Source organism: Dermacentor andersoni, chromosome 1, assembly GCF_023375885.2.
Source record: "Dermacentor andersoni chromosome 1, qqDerAnde1_hic_scaffold, whole genome shotgun sequence".
NCBI classification, from domain to species: domain Eukaryota; kingdom Metazoa; phylum Arthropoda; class Arachnida; order Ixodida; family Ixodidae; genus Dermacentor; species Dermacentor andersoni.
Genome location: NC_092814.1, coordinates 373,646,785 through 373,664,380, shown reverse-complemented (window position 1 = coordinate 373,664,380; position 17,596 = coordinate 373,646,785). Strand labels below are relative to the sequence as shown.

At 45.3% G+C, this 17,596-nt stretch overlaps 1 protein-coding gene across 1 annotated transcript in view; it reads right to left on the bottom strand.

The window, feature by feature from the left end:
- Positions 1-431: 431 nt before the first annotated feature.
- The window catches only part of LOC126516683 (uncharacterized), a 77,233-nt gene continuing 60,068 nt past the window's right edge, over positions 432-17,596 (bottom strand). Inside the window, exon 4 of the mRNA XM_072289873.1 lies at positions 432-809. Coding sequence (XP_072145974.1) covers positions 629-809 — 181 coding nt within the window. The 3' untranslated portion in view covers positions 432-628. The remainder of the gene's footprint in view (positions 810-17,596) is intronic.

Here is a 17,596-nt window from a genome sequence, read left to right as displayed (position 1 = left end):
AAAGAGGATTTCGGGGGTATAGAAACAACACAGATCAGTTGAGTCCCGTATGTAATCTTATAGATGGCTATTGCCATTAAGGAAATTGTAGCCGCACACACTTGCCATGAATGGTTAGTATGGCATGGGTTCGTTCTATCCGTGCTCTGATGAGTGCGATGGTCGGCCCCATGGCTGACAACGCGATGTGTTGTATTTTATTGTCTTTTTTGGAGATTTTATTGGGTTCCTAATAACGGACTTTACTGGACGTGTGAAGCTGCGTAGAATAAGGCGAACTCTATTTGCGCAGTGAGTCGAATGATAGTTGAGTCGGAGCTATGCAACCAGTGAACTTCTAGGTCCTGTGCTGTTTGTGTCCATCATATGCTGCACAACCATGTGACCGGTTATTTCACGTAAGGCCTACTTGGAGGCAATCAAAGCACAGCTTTCTGGAACAGGTGCAACATCAGTTTATTCGACCGTAGTAATAAATTACATTAATTACGATACAGCTCTCAGCGACGGAGATTTGTATTTATGGGGTGGTGGGCATTCGGTCGAGTCACGACGCGCGACTTATGCGTATAGGTATGTGGTGCAACATCGCGGCTTGTTTGTCGCGGAGGGTTGTCCAATCTACGCCCTAAAATCCAGCCACGAACATGCCTCCAAGGTATCCATGCTTGGCGAGGCAATGTTCACCTCCGGTGGTTAGCAGATCGAGGTAAACGCCGGCGGCCGCAGGGTTTGCCAGCTGAGCCGCATCCGGGTCCGGTCGACGAAGCTGCTCAACTTTCATCTGGCTCTGCCGCTTCCACTTGGTCCTGTGCACAAACAACGCTCAATAAAAACTCTCCGAAGTCGTACTCAGTACAAATGCTGCTCGGCAGCCAGCACAAGGGAGTGCAGCGCGGTATAGTTTGGTCAAAACATGTTGTTTCGTCAGAAAGATTATCATGGCCGCAAACGTTGGGGTGCGCCAAAGAGCACGAGGGAAACGCAAGGACAATTCACCTTCTGATAGTAGCGGTGGCCTTGTTTGTCCCTCATGTTCTCTGGCACCGTTTGCGGATATATTGATTGCATGCACACCTATTAAACACGTGGTTCTTTGTACAATACTTGGACAGGCTGAGATTTCAAAGCGTGCTGATGTTTTAGACGTCATGAACCACAAAAGGTATTAAAAAGGAGCAGAGTTAAATCGGTGTGAAGCGAAGCTTTCGCTGCTTGCGCAAGCATGGGTTATGCAAAAGTCACATTATTAAGAAAATGCTTTTTCTGAAAGTGAACGTTCGATTGGTGTTGTGTCACGGAATTTTTCATTCTGGCAGTGGTGACGGCGGCAGAAGGACGTTGCCTAATTATTTGTGTATTTCTACTTTTTTGAGGCTGGTGAAAACTGTTTTGGTGTTTTCCGAGTACCACTCGCTAGCCGTTTTTTTTTCATTGCTGCCAAGGTGCTGCTAGTATGTCTTTTCTTTTTGGTGTTGACTTGTCGAAAGTGGCCGTTTGTGATGCCTTCTGAAAAGAATGATGTGTGTCTGGCCTGCAACGAAGAGCTCCCAGTGACCCTCATATCAACTCAAACTGATCTTCTCCAAATCAAAAAGGAAGTCCTCGAGACAGTATCCCAACATGGGGCACAGATCCTCTTTCATCATCATCATCATCAGCCTGGTTACGCCCACTGCAGGGCACAGGCCTCTCCCATACTTCTCCAACTACCCCGGTCATGTACTAATTGTGTCTATGTCGTCCCTGCAAATTTCTTAATCTCATCCGCCCACCTAACTTTCTGCCGCCCCTGCTACGCTTCCCTTCCCTTGGAATCCAGCCCGTAACTCTTAATGACCATCGGTTATCTTCCGTCCTCATTACATGGCCTGCCCATGCCCATTTCTTTTTCTTGATTTCTACTAAGATGTCATTAACTCGCGTTTGTTCCCTCACCAAATCTGCTCTTTTCTTATCCCTTAACGTTACACCCATCATTCTTCTTTCCATTGCTCGTTGCGTCGTCCTCAATTTAAGTAGAACCCTTTTCGTAAGCCTGCAGCTTTCTGCCCCGTACGTGAGTACTGGTAAGACACAACTGCTATACACTTTATTCTTGAGGGATAATGGCAACCTGCTGTTCATGATCTGAGAATGCCTGCCAAACGCACCCCAGCCCATTCTTGTTCTGATTATGTCCGTCTCGTGATCTGGATCCGCGGTCACTACCTGCCCTAAGTAGATGTATTCCTTACCTCTTCCAGTGCCTCACTACCTATTGTAAATTTCTGTTCTCTTCCGAGAGTGTTAAACATTACTTTAGTTTTCTGCAGATTAATTTTTTGACCCGCTCTTCTGCTTTGCCTCTCCAGGTCAGTGAGCATGCATTGCAATTGGTCTCCTGAGTTACTAAGCAAGGCAATATCATAAGCGAATCGCAAGTTACTAAGGTATTCTTCATTAACTCTTATCCCGAATTCTTCCCAATCCATGTCTCTGAGTACCTCCTGTAAACACGCTGTGAATAGCATTGGAGAGATTGTATCTCCCTGCCTGACGCCTTTCTTTATTGGGATTTTGTTGCTTTCTTTATGGAGGACTACGGTGGCTGTGGAGCCGCTATAGATATCTTTCAGTATTTTTACATACGGCTCGTCTACACTCTGATTCCGTAATGCCTCCATGACTGCTGAGGTTTCGACAGAATCAAACGCTTTCTCGTAATCAATGAAAGCTATATATAAGGGTTGGTTATATTCCGCACATTTCTATATCACCTGATTGATAGTGTGAATATGGCCTATGGTTGAGTAGCCTTTACATCTTCTTTACCCTAGACATAAAAGGCGCTTTTGACAATGTTAGTCATCAGACTGTCCTTGACGGGCTCGCTCAACTCAAGTGCGGCCATCGAACCTACGAATTCGTCAAGACCCTCCTTACCAATGGCATTGCGACGATAGGGCAGGGCACACTTCGATCTTCCTCACTAAGCGTCCCCAACAAAGGAACCCCGCAGGGGTCTGTCATCTCCCCGCTGCTTTTCAATGTAGTTACGATAGGCCTCGCGCACAAACTCCAACAATTTGAGGGCGTCAAACATGCGCTTTATGCCGATGACATCACGTTATGGGCCACAGAAGGCTCCCTCGGAGAAAAGAGACCAAGCTCCACAAGCTGCCACCTACGTGGAGGACTATGCACATAAACGTGGCCTGGCCTGTTCCATAGAAAAGTCGGAGCTTATCCACATCTGGCACGGAAAGAACAATGAACCCAACACCCAAGATCCCGGCAATCGAGTACGCATTATAGTGGCCGGCTAAGAAGCCGCGGAGAAGACTCTCCTGCGCATCCCGAGCATGTGGGTGCAGTCGAACCGTCAGAATAACCACACCCTCACCACCCTTCGCACCACCACTCTACAGGTCGCTCGTATGATTGCGCGCGTCACCACCCATCGCCACAGCATGCGAGAGCGGGATACACTGAAACTTGTCAGCAGCCTCGTCGTCATCAGAGTAACCTACAGCCTCCCCTATCAGCTTGTCACAAAAGGGGAGCAAGGCCACGTAGACGCCCTGCTACGACAGGCATACTAGGCGGTCCTTAAGCTCCCTCTAGGAAACCCCAACAAACTCTTATGCTTTGGCGTCCATAACACGTTGGAAGATTTAAGGTAAGCACAACTAGCCTCTCAACTTTCCCGACTCACACAGACTACCGCTGGGAGAGACCTGCGGCGACGCCTTGGGCATGTGGGCTCCCTTCGAGACATGGCCAAACAATAATATATTCCGCCCAGCCTTCCGACCAACTACAAGGTAGCCCCCATACCTCGTAATATGGACCCGCAACTTCATCACGAGCGACGGGAGGCTCCAGTTGAAGCTCTTCGTAAAAACTACTCAAATAGGATCAATACAACTTGTGTAGATGCAGAGCTGTATACCGGTAATCGCAATAGGGCTGTAGGCACAGTGGTAGATCATCATCTGCGGGAAATCAGCAGCGCATTCATTCGCTGCACCTCCGTCACAGAGGCTGAAGAAGCAGCCATCGCATTAGCCATTGCCCACGGCAATAACCAGAGACAGTCGCTGAACATCCTTATGGATTCTCAGGCGGCCTGCCAAAATTTCCTGCATGGACGAGTTGGCCGAACCGCAACGAGTATTCTCCTTGGCGCACCAGATCCTACCGACCCTCTAGATACAAGAAATCCCCCCATCCGGCATACCATAATATGGACGTCGGGTCACATGAGACTGGAACGGAACCAGGAGGCAGACACGGTTGCTCGAGGATACACAACAGACCGAGCACTGCGTGATCCTGCCCCGCAGGAGCCTACCTAAGTACCGTGCGACATCGCGGCCATCTTAAGTTAATGCAAAGGACTCAGGGGGATCTACTTCCCTCCACATCAAAAACTAACAAAGGAGAAGGCTGTCAGCTGGCGCTTAATCCAGAATGGCACATACCCCAACTTACACATTCTTAATAAAATGCACCCAATGGTGTACCCCGCTCGTTACCCATGGTGCTCCGAGAAGTCAACACTTTGGCACACCATCGGGACTTGCTGGGCCATCCTCGGACTGCCCCCTATAGACCAAGCGAGTGTGGAGCTGTGGGAGGAGCTGCGGGCCAGCGAAAGCCTTGACGATGAACTCAGTTTGATTGACAGGGCACGCAGAGCGGCAACTGCCTGCGGCGCCCTGGACTGAGGGCAGCCACCTACGCTTGAATGGGACCCATGAAACAAGTGGGCCCCACACCACAAACCCCATTTATTCCTTCAAATAAATGTTTCTTTCTCTCTCTCTTTTCCAGTGACCGGGTTCGTGAAATTCACGGTATTTGATCTTGCCGTTGAGTGAGGTAGTTCGCCGACGTTGAGGTGGACTTTGAGAATGGAAGGTTTGTTTACATTATGTACAGGATTAGAAACAGGTAAAATAACAGTAAAATTTCATCGACGTCGTCGGGGCCACGTCACTTTCGACCAATTGTCGATGCCGTGCAGGTGTCCTCGTTTTCCTCCAATTGTAGGGCCCGTGCTAGTGGCGTCATATTCCAATGCTGAGAAATGGTCCGGATCTAACAACGAGTTGTAATCATAGTTAACGCACAGGCAAGTGCTCTGACGTGACAAAGACGATGTTAAAATCAAAGAAAGTTTCGTTAAAAGATTCATGGAAGTGCTCTACTTGCAGCACAGAAGGATACGTGGAGGCAACGCTAAGAAATCAAGATGTGTAAACCGCTTTTTCCAACATTATCACTAACTTGACAAACAACGAAACCAAGCCTTCGAATACGCGAACACAAAAGGAGAGAAAAAGCAACCAGACATGTTGGATCTGTGGTTGCCTTTAGAATGTGTCATTCACCGATGTTCTTTATGTTCTTTTATGTTCTTTTGGTGACTGCCTGGTTTTGTATATCGCAAGAGCGTGGTGATTTTCTTTTCGACCCAAGTTTTTCATTAAACTCAGTTGCTATACCCGGCGTGTGTGGTTGTTTTTTCTTTCCTATTGTGTACGCTTCTTCGAAGGCTGGTTGTTCGTTGTTTTTCAAACTATGTACCTACAGGCCCAAGACCAGGCTCTTCTACATTATCACGAAGCTTGAGTCACTTGGGTCCTTTCAGAGAGAGTTGACAACATTGAATCTTCAATTTCATGATGTCTTCTAAATAGGACGAAATTCTTACACTTATGAAGAGGCAAGACCAGGATCATAAGCAGCTCCACAAATAAGGTGAACAAATTGAAAGGAAGAGCAAAACTGCAGATATTGCCGAGATTCGTGCTGATGTTGACAAGCTGGAAAGGCGAGGAAGATGCCTGAAGCTTTAATTCATGGACTTCCCAAAACAGATGAACTATTAAGTAAGGTTATGGAAGTTTCCAAGGCGCTTAGTGTGCTTAGTCGTATAGGAACACTGCACAGGTTTCCCACGAAGAAACGCAAGGAGGTGGGTATTATAATCCATTTCCTAACTCAGAGAGTGATAACTTGCTTTCCAAAAGAAAGACACTCGCGGAGAAGAATCCATGTTTGTTCATGGCTGAGTACTTCTCGAATGAAACCAGGAAACTAAACTTTGCATCAAAACAGTCGGCAAAACCAAATGGATATGAATACGCTGGTGCAGAAATGGGAAGGTTTTCTTACGTCAAACAGATGGGTGCTCTGTTCCTGTGGTGAAGCAAGTGGACGACCTTGGAAGTCTGGTACAGCTATTTATTGGTTGGTGCTCTTGTATTCTTTTTATTCTCCACAGTCATGTATAATTTTCCTGTTTCTCCGCCTGATTATATTCTTCTGCTTACAGGATGCCCTCTGTTGGCTCCTATATTCCTCCACTTCAATACGCAGTCGGCGCAAAACAAATACGATGAGTTGTGTTTTCTGAATCGAATGAATACTGCATTCATCGCTATTACGTTGACAGAAACATGGTTTGCAAATGATAATGCGTTTCACCCCGAAGGGTACTGCGGTATTTTTTTCTAATAGGGAAACAAAAAGAGGTGGTGTTGTTTCCTTATATTTGACAGAAAGAATTAGGAATGCATCGACGAGTCTTCTCGGTCTGCGCCTGAAGCAGTAAAGATTTTTGTGACATCGGGAAGCATTATGCGTGGTGATCTCTACAGACCCGCTGATGGTTGTGACTGCTGATGGTTGTAAACCGTAGAAGGCGCCAAACTTGTTGAAAATGATCAATGAAAATAATAAACTGTACAACACATTACTGAAAAATGGAAGTCTGGGTGCATTCCAGGGATTTAAAAATACAGAAATCTTCAAAGCAAAACACTTCGAAACGCTAAACGTGAAGACTTGTCAGTCATGCTTGATAGTATCAAGGATAGTAAACATTTATGGCAGCAGCTTTCTTGAGTATTCTTTTGTCGGAATTCGACTACTGATTTGAAAACAAATTTTTAAACGAACAAATGCTAGGAAGTGTTTTTCTCGAGAATTTCACCTCTCTTCCTCAGTGTTCCCGCAATCCTCGTATAGATGACTATTTGATGCCTCCTTCCAAGTCATAAATTTTTTTTAACTCCAACAGACAGTAGCGAATGTTTAACACATTCACGGCTCCTAAAGAAACCAGATGTAAAGACACTGATCGTACAAAAATCCAACCAGTAATAATATTCCTTTACATTATCACGCCTTGAATAACCCATGTTTATAATCTTGTTTAAAGCACCAGTATACTTACTCAGAAAAATGAGATAGCTAAATCAATAGTCTTGTTTAAAAGCAGTGTCACAAATAATCCTGGAAAAAAAGGACCCATATCTATTTTGCTGCTGTTTTCTAAGCCAGTAGAAAAGATGATTCACTCAGGACTCTGCTTTCTCTATAAATATTCACTTAAGATTTCAACATACGTGTCGATGTAAATTTTTCTTTCATGACCCTTCTTCTACCCACGGAATTCCGCAGAACAGATTTGCTGTATTCATTGTCCTGGTGCTTCGAGTAGACGATGATTCGCTTTCGCGCTGCGATCTGCTTCATCCTGATTACCTCCATGTTGGAGCCACTGCCCCTGAAAAGCTTTGATCCCGGATTCAAATCTCGGACCAGGATAAATTTTCCCTCAAATACGAAGCTTTGTTCCAGAGAAAGCCGTGTGGTTTTCCTTTGTAGCTTCGTGCTGCATACGTGCCGATGTAAATTTACCCTTTTATGAGCCTTCCTCTACCTATAGAATTACGCAGAACAGATTAGCGGTTTTCATTATTCGCCCTTGCGCTGCGATCTGCTAGCCTCCTGTTTAGCTCACACGTCGGAGCAACCGCTAGTGAAAGGCTTTGTTTGGTACCGGGTTCGAATCTTGGACCCGGATGAATTTTCACTGAAATACGAAGCTTTGTTGCAAAGAAACCTGTGAAGATTTCCTTTATAACTTCGTCATACATACGTCTCGATGTCATTTTTTCATTCATGAGCCTTCCTCTATCTTGTGGTATTCCGAAGAACAGATTTGCTGTATTCATTGTCCTGGTGTTTCGAATTCTCAATTACTCGCCGTGGCGCTTCGATCTGCTTCTCTCCTAATTACCTCACATGTTGGAGCGACCGCCCCTGAAAGGCTTTGATCCCGGGTTCGAATCTCGGACAAGATAAATTTTTACTCAAATACGAAGCTTTGTTCCAAAGAAGCCCGTGTGGGTTTCCTTCATAGCGCCGTGCAACAGGGTAGATGTCAATTTTTCTTTCATGACCCTTCCTCTACTTTCTGTTTTTCCGCAGAACACATCTGCCGTATTCATTGTCCTTGTCTTTCGAGTTGTCGATTATGCGCCCTCGCGCTGCAATCTGCTTGCCACTTGTTTGGCTGCCATGTTGGAGCGGCCGCCCCTGAAAGGCTTTGATTCCGGGTTCGAATCTCGGACAAAGATAAATTTTCGCTCCAATACTGAGCTTTGTTCCTGAAAAACCTTTGTAGGTTTTTTTGTAGCTTCGTGGTAGATATGTGACGATGTCAATTTTTACTTTCATGAGTCTTCCTCGACCCATGGAGTTCTGCAGAACTGATTTGCCGCATTCATTGCCTTTGTGTTTGGCGTTGTCGATTATTCGCCCTCGCGCTGCGATCTGCTTGCCTCCTGATTAACTCACGTGTTGGAGCGAACGCACCTGAAAAGCTTTGATCCCGGGTTAGAATCTCGGGCCAGGGTAAACTTTTCCGATAATACGATGCATTGTTCCAGAGAAACCCATCAGGGTATCCTTCGTAGCATCCTGGTACAAACGTGTCGATATCTACGTTTCTTTCATGAGTCTTCGTCTACCAAAGAAATTCCACAGAACAGATTTGCCATAATCAATGTGCTTGTGCTTGGAGTTCTCGATTACTCGCCCTCACACTGCGATCTCCTAGCCTCTTTAGATACAATGTTGGAGCGACTGCCACTAAAAGGCTCTGGTCCCAGGTTCGAATCCCGGACAGGGATACATTTTTCCTCAAATACGAAGCGTTGTTCCTGAGAAAGCCAGGTAGGTTGCCTTTGTAGCTTCTTGCTACATACGTGTCAATGTCTATTTTCATTTCATGAGTCTTCCTCTACCCATGCAATTCTGCAGAACAGATTTGTCATATTCGATGTCCTTGTGTTTGGAGTTGTTGATTACTCGCCCTCACGTTGCAATCTCCTAGCCTCTTGTTTAACTTCCATGTTGGAGTGACCGCCCCTGAAAGGCTTGATCCCGGGTTTGAATCTTCGACACGGACAAATTTTCCTTAAATACGAAGCTCTGTTCCTTAGAAACCGTATAAGTTTCCTTAGAAACTTCGTGCAACATACACGTTCATGTCAATTTTTCTTTCCTGACCCTTCCTCAACCCATGGAATGCCACAGCACTTATTTGCCATATTCAATCTCCTCGTGTTTGAAGTTGTCGATTACTCGCCCTCGCGCTGCGATCTCCTTGCTTTTTGTTTAGCTACCATGTTGGAGCGACCGCCCCTGAAAGATTTCGTCTCCGGTTCGAATCTCGGACAAGGATAAGTTTTTCCTGAAAAACGAAGCTTTGTTCCTGAGAAAGCCATGTAGGTTGCCTTTGTAGCTTCGTGCTACATACGTGCCGATGTCTATTTTTCTTTCATGAGTCTTCCTCTATCCATGGAATTCCGCAGAAGAGATTTGCCGTATTCATTGTCCTTGTGTTTCAGGTTTCGATTGTTCACCCTAATGCTGTGATCTGCTTGACTCCTGATGACCTTACATGTTGGAGCGACCGCTCCTGAAAGGCTTTGATCCTGGGCTCCAATGTCGGACCAGCGTAAATTTTTCTTATAATACGAACTATTGTTTCAGAGAAACCCATCAGGCTTTCCGTCGTAGCGCCGTGCAACACAGGCGTATATGTCAATTTTTCTTTCGTGACCCTTCCTCTACCCATGGAATTCCAAAGAATTGATTTGCCATATTCGATGTCCTTGTGTTTGGCGTTGTCGATTATTTGCCTTCTTCCTGCGGTCTCATAGCCTCTTGTTTAGCTCCCATGTTGGAGCGACCGCCCCTGAAAGATTTGGTCTCCGGTTCGAATCTTGGACAAGGATAAATTTTTCCTGAAGAACCAAGCTTTGTTCCTGAGAAAGCCATGTAGGTTGCCTTTGTAGCTTCGTGCTACATACGTGCCGATGTCTATTTTTTTTCATGAGTCTTCCTCTATCCATGGAATTCCGCAGAAAAGATTTGCCGTATTCATTGTCCACGTGTTTGGTGCTGTCGATTACTATTCCTCGTGCTTCGATCTCCTAGCCTCTTGTTTAGCTACCATGTTGGAGCGACCACCACTGAAAGGCTTTGCTCCCAGGTTCGGATCTCGGACAAGGATACATTTTTCTCAAGGACAAAGCTTTGTTCCTGAAAAACCGTGTAGGTTTCCTTTGTAGATTTGCGCCACAAAGCTGTCGAAGTCAATTTTTCCTTTCATGAGTCTTCCTCTACACATGGAATTCCGCAGAACTGATTTGCCGTATTCATTGTCCTTGCGTTTCGGATTGTCGATCATTCGCCTTGACGCTGCGATCTGCTTGCCTTCTGATTAGCTCTCATGTTGGAGCGAACGCCCGTGAAAGATATTGATCCCGGGTTCAAATGTCGGGAGCAGGATAATTTTTTTCTTAAAATACGAAGTACTATTCCAGAGAAACCCGTTTAGGTTTCTTTGGAGGTTCGTGCAACATACGTGTAGATGCCAATTTTCTTTTCATGACCCTTCCTCTACCGTCTGCTATTCCGCAGAAAAGCTTTGCCGTATTTATTGTCCTTGTCTTTCGATTTGACGATTATTAGCGCTCGCTCTGCAATGTGCTTGCCTCCTGAATAGCTCACATGTTGGAGCGACCGCACCTGAAAGGCTTTGATTCCTGGCTCGAATCTCGGACCAGGTAATGTTTTCTTCAAATTCGAAGCTTTGTTCAAAAGAAACCAGTGTGGGTTTGCTTCGTAGCGTCCCACAACAGGGTAGATGTCAATTTTTTTTCATGATCCTTGCTGTATCTTATGGTATTCGGCAGAACAGATTTGCCTTAATGTACTTGTTTTTCTAGTTGTCGATTATTCGCCGTCGGGCTGCCATTTGTTAGCTCCTTGTTTAGTTCCCATGTTGTAGCGACCGACCCTTAAAGGCTTTGGTCCCGGGTTCGACTCTAGGACAAGGATAAATTTTTTCTCAAATACGAAGCTTTTTTCCAGAGAAACCTGTGGAGGTTTACTTTGCAGCTTCGCGCTAGATACGTGTCGATAGAAATTTTTCCTTTCGTGAGTTTTCTTCTACCCATGGAATTCCGCAGAACTGATTTGCCGTCCGTATTCATTGCCTTTGTGTTGCGAGTTTTTGATTATTCAGCCTCACGCTGCGATCTGCTTGCCTCCTGATTACCTTATATGCTGGAAAGACCGCTACTGAAAGGCTTTGATCCCGGGTTCGAATCTCGGACCAGGGTAAATTTTCTAATAATACGAAGTATTGTTTCACAGAAACACATCAGCATTTCCTTCGTAGCGTCGTCCAACACACGCGTAGATGCCATTGTTTCTTTCGTGACCCTTCCTCTACCCTTGGAATTCCGAAGAACAGTTTTCCCGCATTCATTGTCCTTGTGTTTGGAGTTGTCGATTATCCGTTGGAGCGAACGCAGTTGAAAGATTTTGATCCCGGTTTCGAATTTCGAATCAGGATAAATTTTTTCTTATAGTACGAAGCATTATTCCAGAGAAACCCGTTTCGGTTTCTTTGGAGCTTCGTGCAACATGTGCGTAGATGCCAATTTTTCTTTCATCACCCTTCCTGTACCTATAGAATTCCACAGAACTAATTTGCCATATTCAATGTCCCTGTGTTTCGAGGTGTCGATTTTTTGTCCTCATGCTGCGATCTCGTAGCCTCCTGTTTTGCTCACATGTTGGAGCGACTGCCCCTGAAAGGCTTTGGTCCCGGTTTCGAATCTCGGACAAGGATCAATTTTTCATCAAAGACGAAGCTTTGTTTCAAAGAAGCCCGTAAAGGTTTCCTTTGTACCTTCGTGCTACATACGTATAGATGTCATTCTCTGTTTGATGACCATTCTTCTACCTTGTGGTATTCCAAAGAAACGATTTGCTGTATTCATTGTCCTCGTGTTTCGAGCCGTCGATTATTCGCCCTCCCGCTGTGATCTCCTAGCTTTCTGTTTAGCTATCATGTTGGAGCGAACGCCCTTGAAAGGCTTTGGTTCCGGGTTTTAATCTCGGACAATGATAAATTTTTCCTCATATAGGATGCTTTGTTCCTGAGAAACCCTTGTAGGATTCCTTTGTAGCTTCGTCCTACATACGTGTCGATGTCAATTTTTCCTTTCATGAGCCTTCGTCTACCCATGGAATTCCGCATCACTGATTTGCCGTATTAATTGTCCTGACGCCGCGATCTGCTTGCTCCTCATTACCTTACATAAGTAAGTAAGTTTATTTCGACCATCACGTCATACATGATGATGCAGGGGGACCGAAGTAAAAGCTGTCTTTCAACAGCTTGACAGAGGAACGCCCCCCTTATTGGGCAGTAGCATACAAAGTGACATAAAAAGAAGAAACACAAAACGAAACACTGCTCACGGCGGTCACATTGCACTACAGAACAATATGTAAACATGTTACATAAAGGCTGCATCTGGTACATAATTATTTTTTTAAAAGAATTAGGCTATACACACATGGTAAAAAAAATTGAAGGCTTCTACACAATGCAATGACATGACAAAGGCATGTTAGAGCGACCGCCCCTGAAAGGCTGTGATTCAATGTTAGAATCTCGGCCGAGGGTAAATTTTTCTTATGATACGAAGCATTGTTTCAGTGAAACCCGTCAGGGTTTCCTTCGTAGTGTCGTGCAACATACGGGTAGATATCTATTTTTCTTTCATCACCCTTTCGCTACCTTGTGGTAGTCCGCAGAATATATTTACGATATTCAATGTCCTTGTGTTTCAATTTGTCGATTTTTCGCCCTGGCGCTGCGATCTGCAAGCCTCATGTTTAGCTTATATGTTTGAGTGACCGCCCCTGAAAGGCTTTGGCACCGGGCTCGAATCGGGGACAGGATAAATTTTTCCTCAAATACGAAGCTTTGTTCAAGAGAAACCCGTGCGGGTTTTTTTGTAGCTTCGTGCAACATACGCGTAGATGTCAATTTTTCTTTCATGACCCTTCCTCTACCCATAGAAAAGACGGGAAATGCGGGAGATGGAAATTCAAGACGATGAGCAAAACGTGAACAAGGTGAATGCAGGAGCCAACGTTTCGACAAGTGGACTTGTCTTCTTCAAGGCGACGTATGCTTTCCTCGCCACAGTATATATAGGTGGGGTTCTTCTAAAGGGGAGAGGGTGTGAGGCGGGAGGATGCGGAAACGAGGGAAAATGTGTTAGCGTGTCGAATTGAGAGTAAAGGAACGCTGTGTACAAGGTCAAAGCCAGGGCACCCCCCCCCCCCCCCACCCCGGTCTGTCAACACACGCGCGTTAGCCGGCGTGTCAAGGGCGTCTGACACGCCGGCTGACAAAAAAGAAAAAAAAAAGGAAAGGAAAGGAAAGGAAAAAACAAAGGGGGGGATACACCAAGAAATCAAACTAAGTGTTGTTGCCTTTAGCTTGAAGTTTAGCATAGCGAATAGATTCTAAAGCTCCCTTTGAAACGTTTATGCCTATTGGTTGCAATGTCTTGAACTTATGGATAAGGTATGATTCTCTGTATTTTCTCTGTACAGACGGAATTGGCGAACAGACAGCCCACATTAGAATCTGACAAACCGCCGGCCTTTATAACAAAACATTCTAATGCACTCCCAAACATAAACAACATCCTAAGAAAATACCACCCAATATTATCAAGTAACGAGCGTCTGCGAAAAGCGTCCCCGGATGTACCCAGGGTTACCTATCGCCGAAACAAGAACTTTAAAGACATGTTAGTGCACGCAAAAGTCTGCCAACAGCATTCTCCCGTAATAAAAACATGTTGTCGCCCTAGGTGCAAAACCTGCAGGCACCTTCAAAGTGACATTAAAATTAAAAGCACCGCAAATAGTTATACACATGAAGTCAAATCTAGCTTCACTTGTACAAGTTCGGATGTGATTTATATGCTTGAATGTTCCTTCTGTAAGAAACAATATATCGGTGAAACAGGACAATAAATGAACGTCAGATTAAGCGGACATCGCGCGGACACAGCTAAAAAGCTACCCAAAGCTGTCGCGGAGCATTTCAACCAACCAGGTCAAAACTTTGATGAACTTAAACTCTGCATCTTACAGTCAAATTTCCGTTCTGAACGAGAAAGAAAATACAGAGAATCATACCTTATCCATAAGTTCAAGACATTGCAACCAATAGGCATAAACGTTTCAAAGGGAGCTTTAGAATCTATTCACTATGCTAAACTTCAAGCTATAGGCAACAACACTCGTTTTGATTTCTTGGCGTATCCCCCCCCCCCCTTTTTTTTTTTTCCTTTCCTTTCCTTTCTTTTTTTTTTTGTCAGCCGGCGTGGCAGACGCCCTTGACACGCCGCCTAACGCGCGTGTGTTGACAGACCGGGGTGGGGGTGCCCTGGCTTTGACCTTGTACACAGCGTTCCTTTATTCTCAATTCGACACGCTAACACATTTTCCCTCGTTTCCGCATCCTCCCGTCTCACACCCTCTCCCCTCTAGAAGAACCGCACCTATATATACTGTGGCGAGGAAAGCATACGTCGCCTTGAAGAAGACAAGTCCACTTGTCGAAACGTTGGCTTCTGCATTCACCTTGTTCACGTTTTGCTCATCGCCTTCCTCTACCCATGTAATTTAGCAGGACTGATTTGCCATATTCAGTGCCCTTGTGTTTGGTGTAGTTCATTATTAGCCCTCGCGCTGCGATCTCCTAGCTTTTTATTTAGCTACCATGTTGGAGCGACTGCCCCTGAAAGGCTTTGGTTCCGGTTAGAATCTTGGGCCAGGATAAATTTTTGCTTAACTTGGAATTTTCTTTCTAAAAACCCATGTGAGTTTGCTTTGTGGCATCATGCTATCTACGTGTTACCTACGTGCTACCTACGTTCATCACCCTTCCTCTACATTGTCGTATTCCGCTGAACTGATTTGCCAGGTTCATTGTCGTTGTGTTGCGAGTTATCCATTAATTCTGGCTTGCGCTGCGATCTGCTAGTCTCCTGTGTGGTTCAGATGGTGGAGCGACCGGCCTTGAAAGGCGCTGGTGCCAGGAATTGAGCCTAGGAGCAGGATAAAGTTTTTCTGAACTATGAAGCTGTGTTTCTCAGAAGCCCCTGTGGGTTTCCTTTCTAGTTTCGTGCTACACAGGTGTGGATGTCATTTTTAATAGCGGAGCTGTTAAGGGGCTCGCCATGTCCGTTGAGCGTGGTTGTTAGCGCTCGTTTGTCACGCCTGGGCAAGGTTCCCGCTAGGCCGACAGATGGTGCCACTTCCACAGCGAATGTCCGCGAAAGGGCGCGCTTCTCTGAGCGAGCTTAAAGTCCCTTGATAATTTGAAAGTACCGCCATTCTTTGAACTCTGCCGCCGCCACGTGGCCTCCTCGCCTTTTGCGCGTCCCCCCCCCCCCCCCTCCGCGGCAACCAGTTTTGCCCCGTTTTTCTGGACGACGATTGGTATCCCTGCCGTTGCCCTTGGAAGCGCGCGGATCTTGCGTTTTGCTTGTGTTTTTCTTTTTCGTTCGAGCCATTTTTCTCCTCAAATTGGCTTGCTTGGTGCTTTAGCTCGGCGTAGCGAACGTTGTACGCTGTGTTTCCTGCTCTATGTGCTAGTGCTATGCCGTGCTGTTGTGTATATAACTGCAACAAGAAGCCTGAAGATGGTTATGCCGTTTTTATGATACCACAAGGAAAGCGTGACGGCTTGTGCAGGAAGCAGTGGCTGCACAACACTGGCCGAAAGAACTTTGTTCCGACAAGGTACAGCGTTGTTTGCGAAGTGAGGCGTCTTTCTTATTGCTCGTAGCAAAGCACACCGTAATGCAGCATTTTTTTCGTTGTTTCGGCCTGCTCACCAGCGTTTTTGCTGCGGCTGTTTGTACGTTACATAAGAGTGCGATTGTCCTCACTATACTTAATATTCTGTGGAGGCTCCATAACCTCGCACGTCGTTAACTGTTATTCAGTCGGTAACGCAGCACTATAGATTCTGCTTTCCGCTGTGTACAATTATGTGCGAAGATACATCCTCTCGATCGCACTTTTCTCGATTGTTAGGATCCGCTGCATGTTTTACTGAAAATTGAAATAGCGGCTTGTAGAGGAGCTATTATTTCTAGCTTACGTCGATCTGTGCGTGAGTCAGATACAATGAATGCAAGCCCTGAAAAAATCAGTGGCAAGTGTACCCGTGAGTACCCGGGCTATTGCAGGCGATGAGCGCCAGCTCGACCACATTGCGTTGCTTTTTAAGTTTTAAGGCGGAAGCCTTTAGGTCTCTATGTTTCAAGGCGGAGTTGTGAGCCGAAAATATCACGTGACCTAAGGAAAGCGAGCAGAGGCGAACCAAAGCATTTCCACCCCTGTATTAGGGAATGATTAGCCAAGTTAACTAATGATTCATTAGGGATTTCATTAACGTGAATTAAGGGTGATTAAGGTGGGTTAGCGTGTATTAAGGAGGATTAAGCTGGATTCGAGTGTATAAAGGTATATTAAGGCGCATGGATAAGGATTAAGATGTATGAAAGAGGGTTAAGGTGGATTAGGCTAGATGAAGAAGTATTAAGAGCGATTAGGGCGGATTAGGGTGTACTAAGGAGGATTAAAGTGCATGAACAAGGGTTAAGGAGGATTAGGGTGGATTAAGGTTGATGAAAGAGCATTACGGTTGTAAAGCATACTGCAATAAACCTTAATCCACGCTAGTCCATCATCCACCTTAATCGGCCTTAATCCTCTTTAATGTACCTTAGTCCAACCTAATTCACCATAATCAACCTTCATCCTCCTTCATCGACCTTAGTCCACCATAATCCTCTTTAATTCACTTAATCCACGATAATTATCCTTAATGTACCCTAATCCACCTTCATTAACTTTAGTCCACCCTAATCCTCCTCAATGCGCCTTAATCCCCCTTCATCCACGCTAATCCTGCTTCATTCATTTTATTCCACCCTAGTCCACCCTAATCATCCTTAATGCACCTTGCTCCACCTTCATCGACCTTAATCCTCGTTAATGCACCTTAATCCTCCTTAATCCACCCGAGTCCACTCTATTCACTTTAATCCGCGATAATTCTCCTTAATGCACCATAATCCACCTTCATCAGCTTTAATCCACCCTAAGGCTCCTTCATTCACTTCAATCCACCCTAGTCCAGCATAGTCCTCCTTAATCCACCCTAATTCACCTTCATCGACCTCAATTCACCTTAATCCTTCTTAGTCTACCCTAACCTTCATTCAATTTATTCCCCATAATCCCCATGGTCCTCCCTAATCCACCTTCATTCACCCTAATTCACCTTCATCGACTTCAATCCACCTTAATCCTCATTAGTACACCTTAATTCATCGTAATCCAATCACTA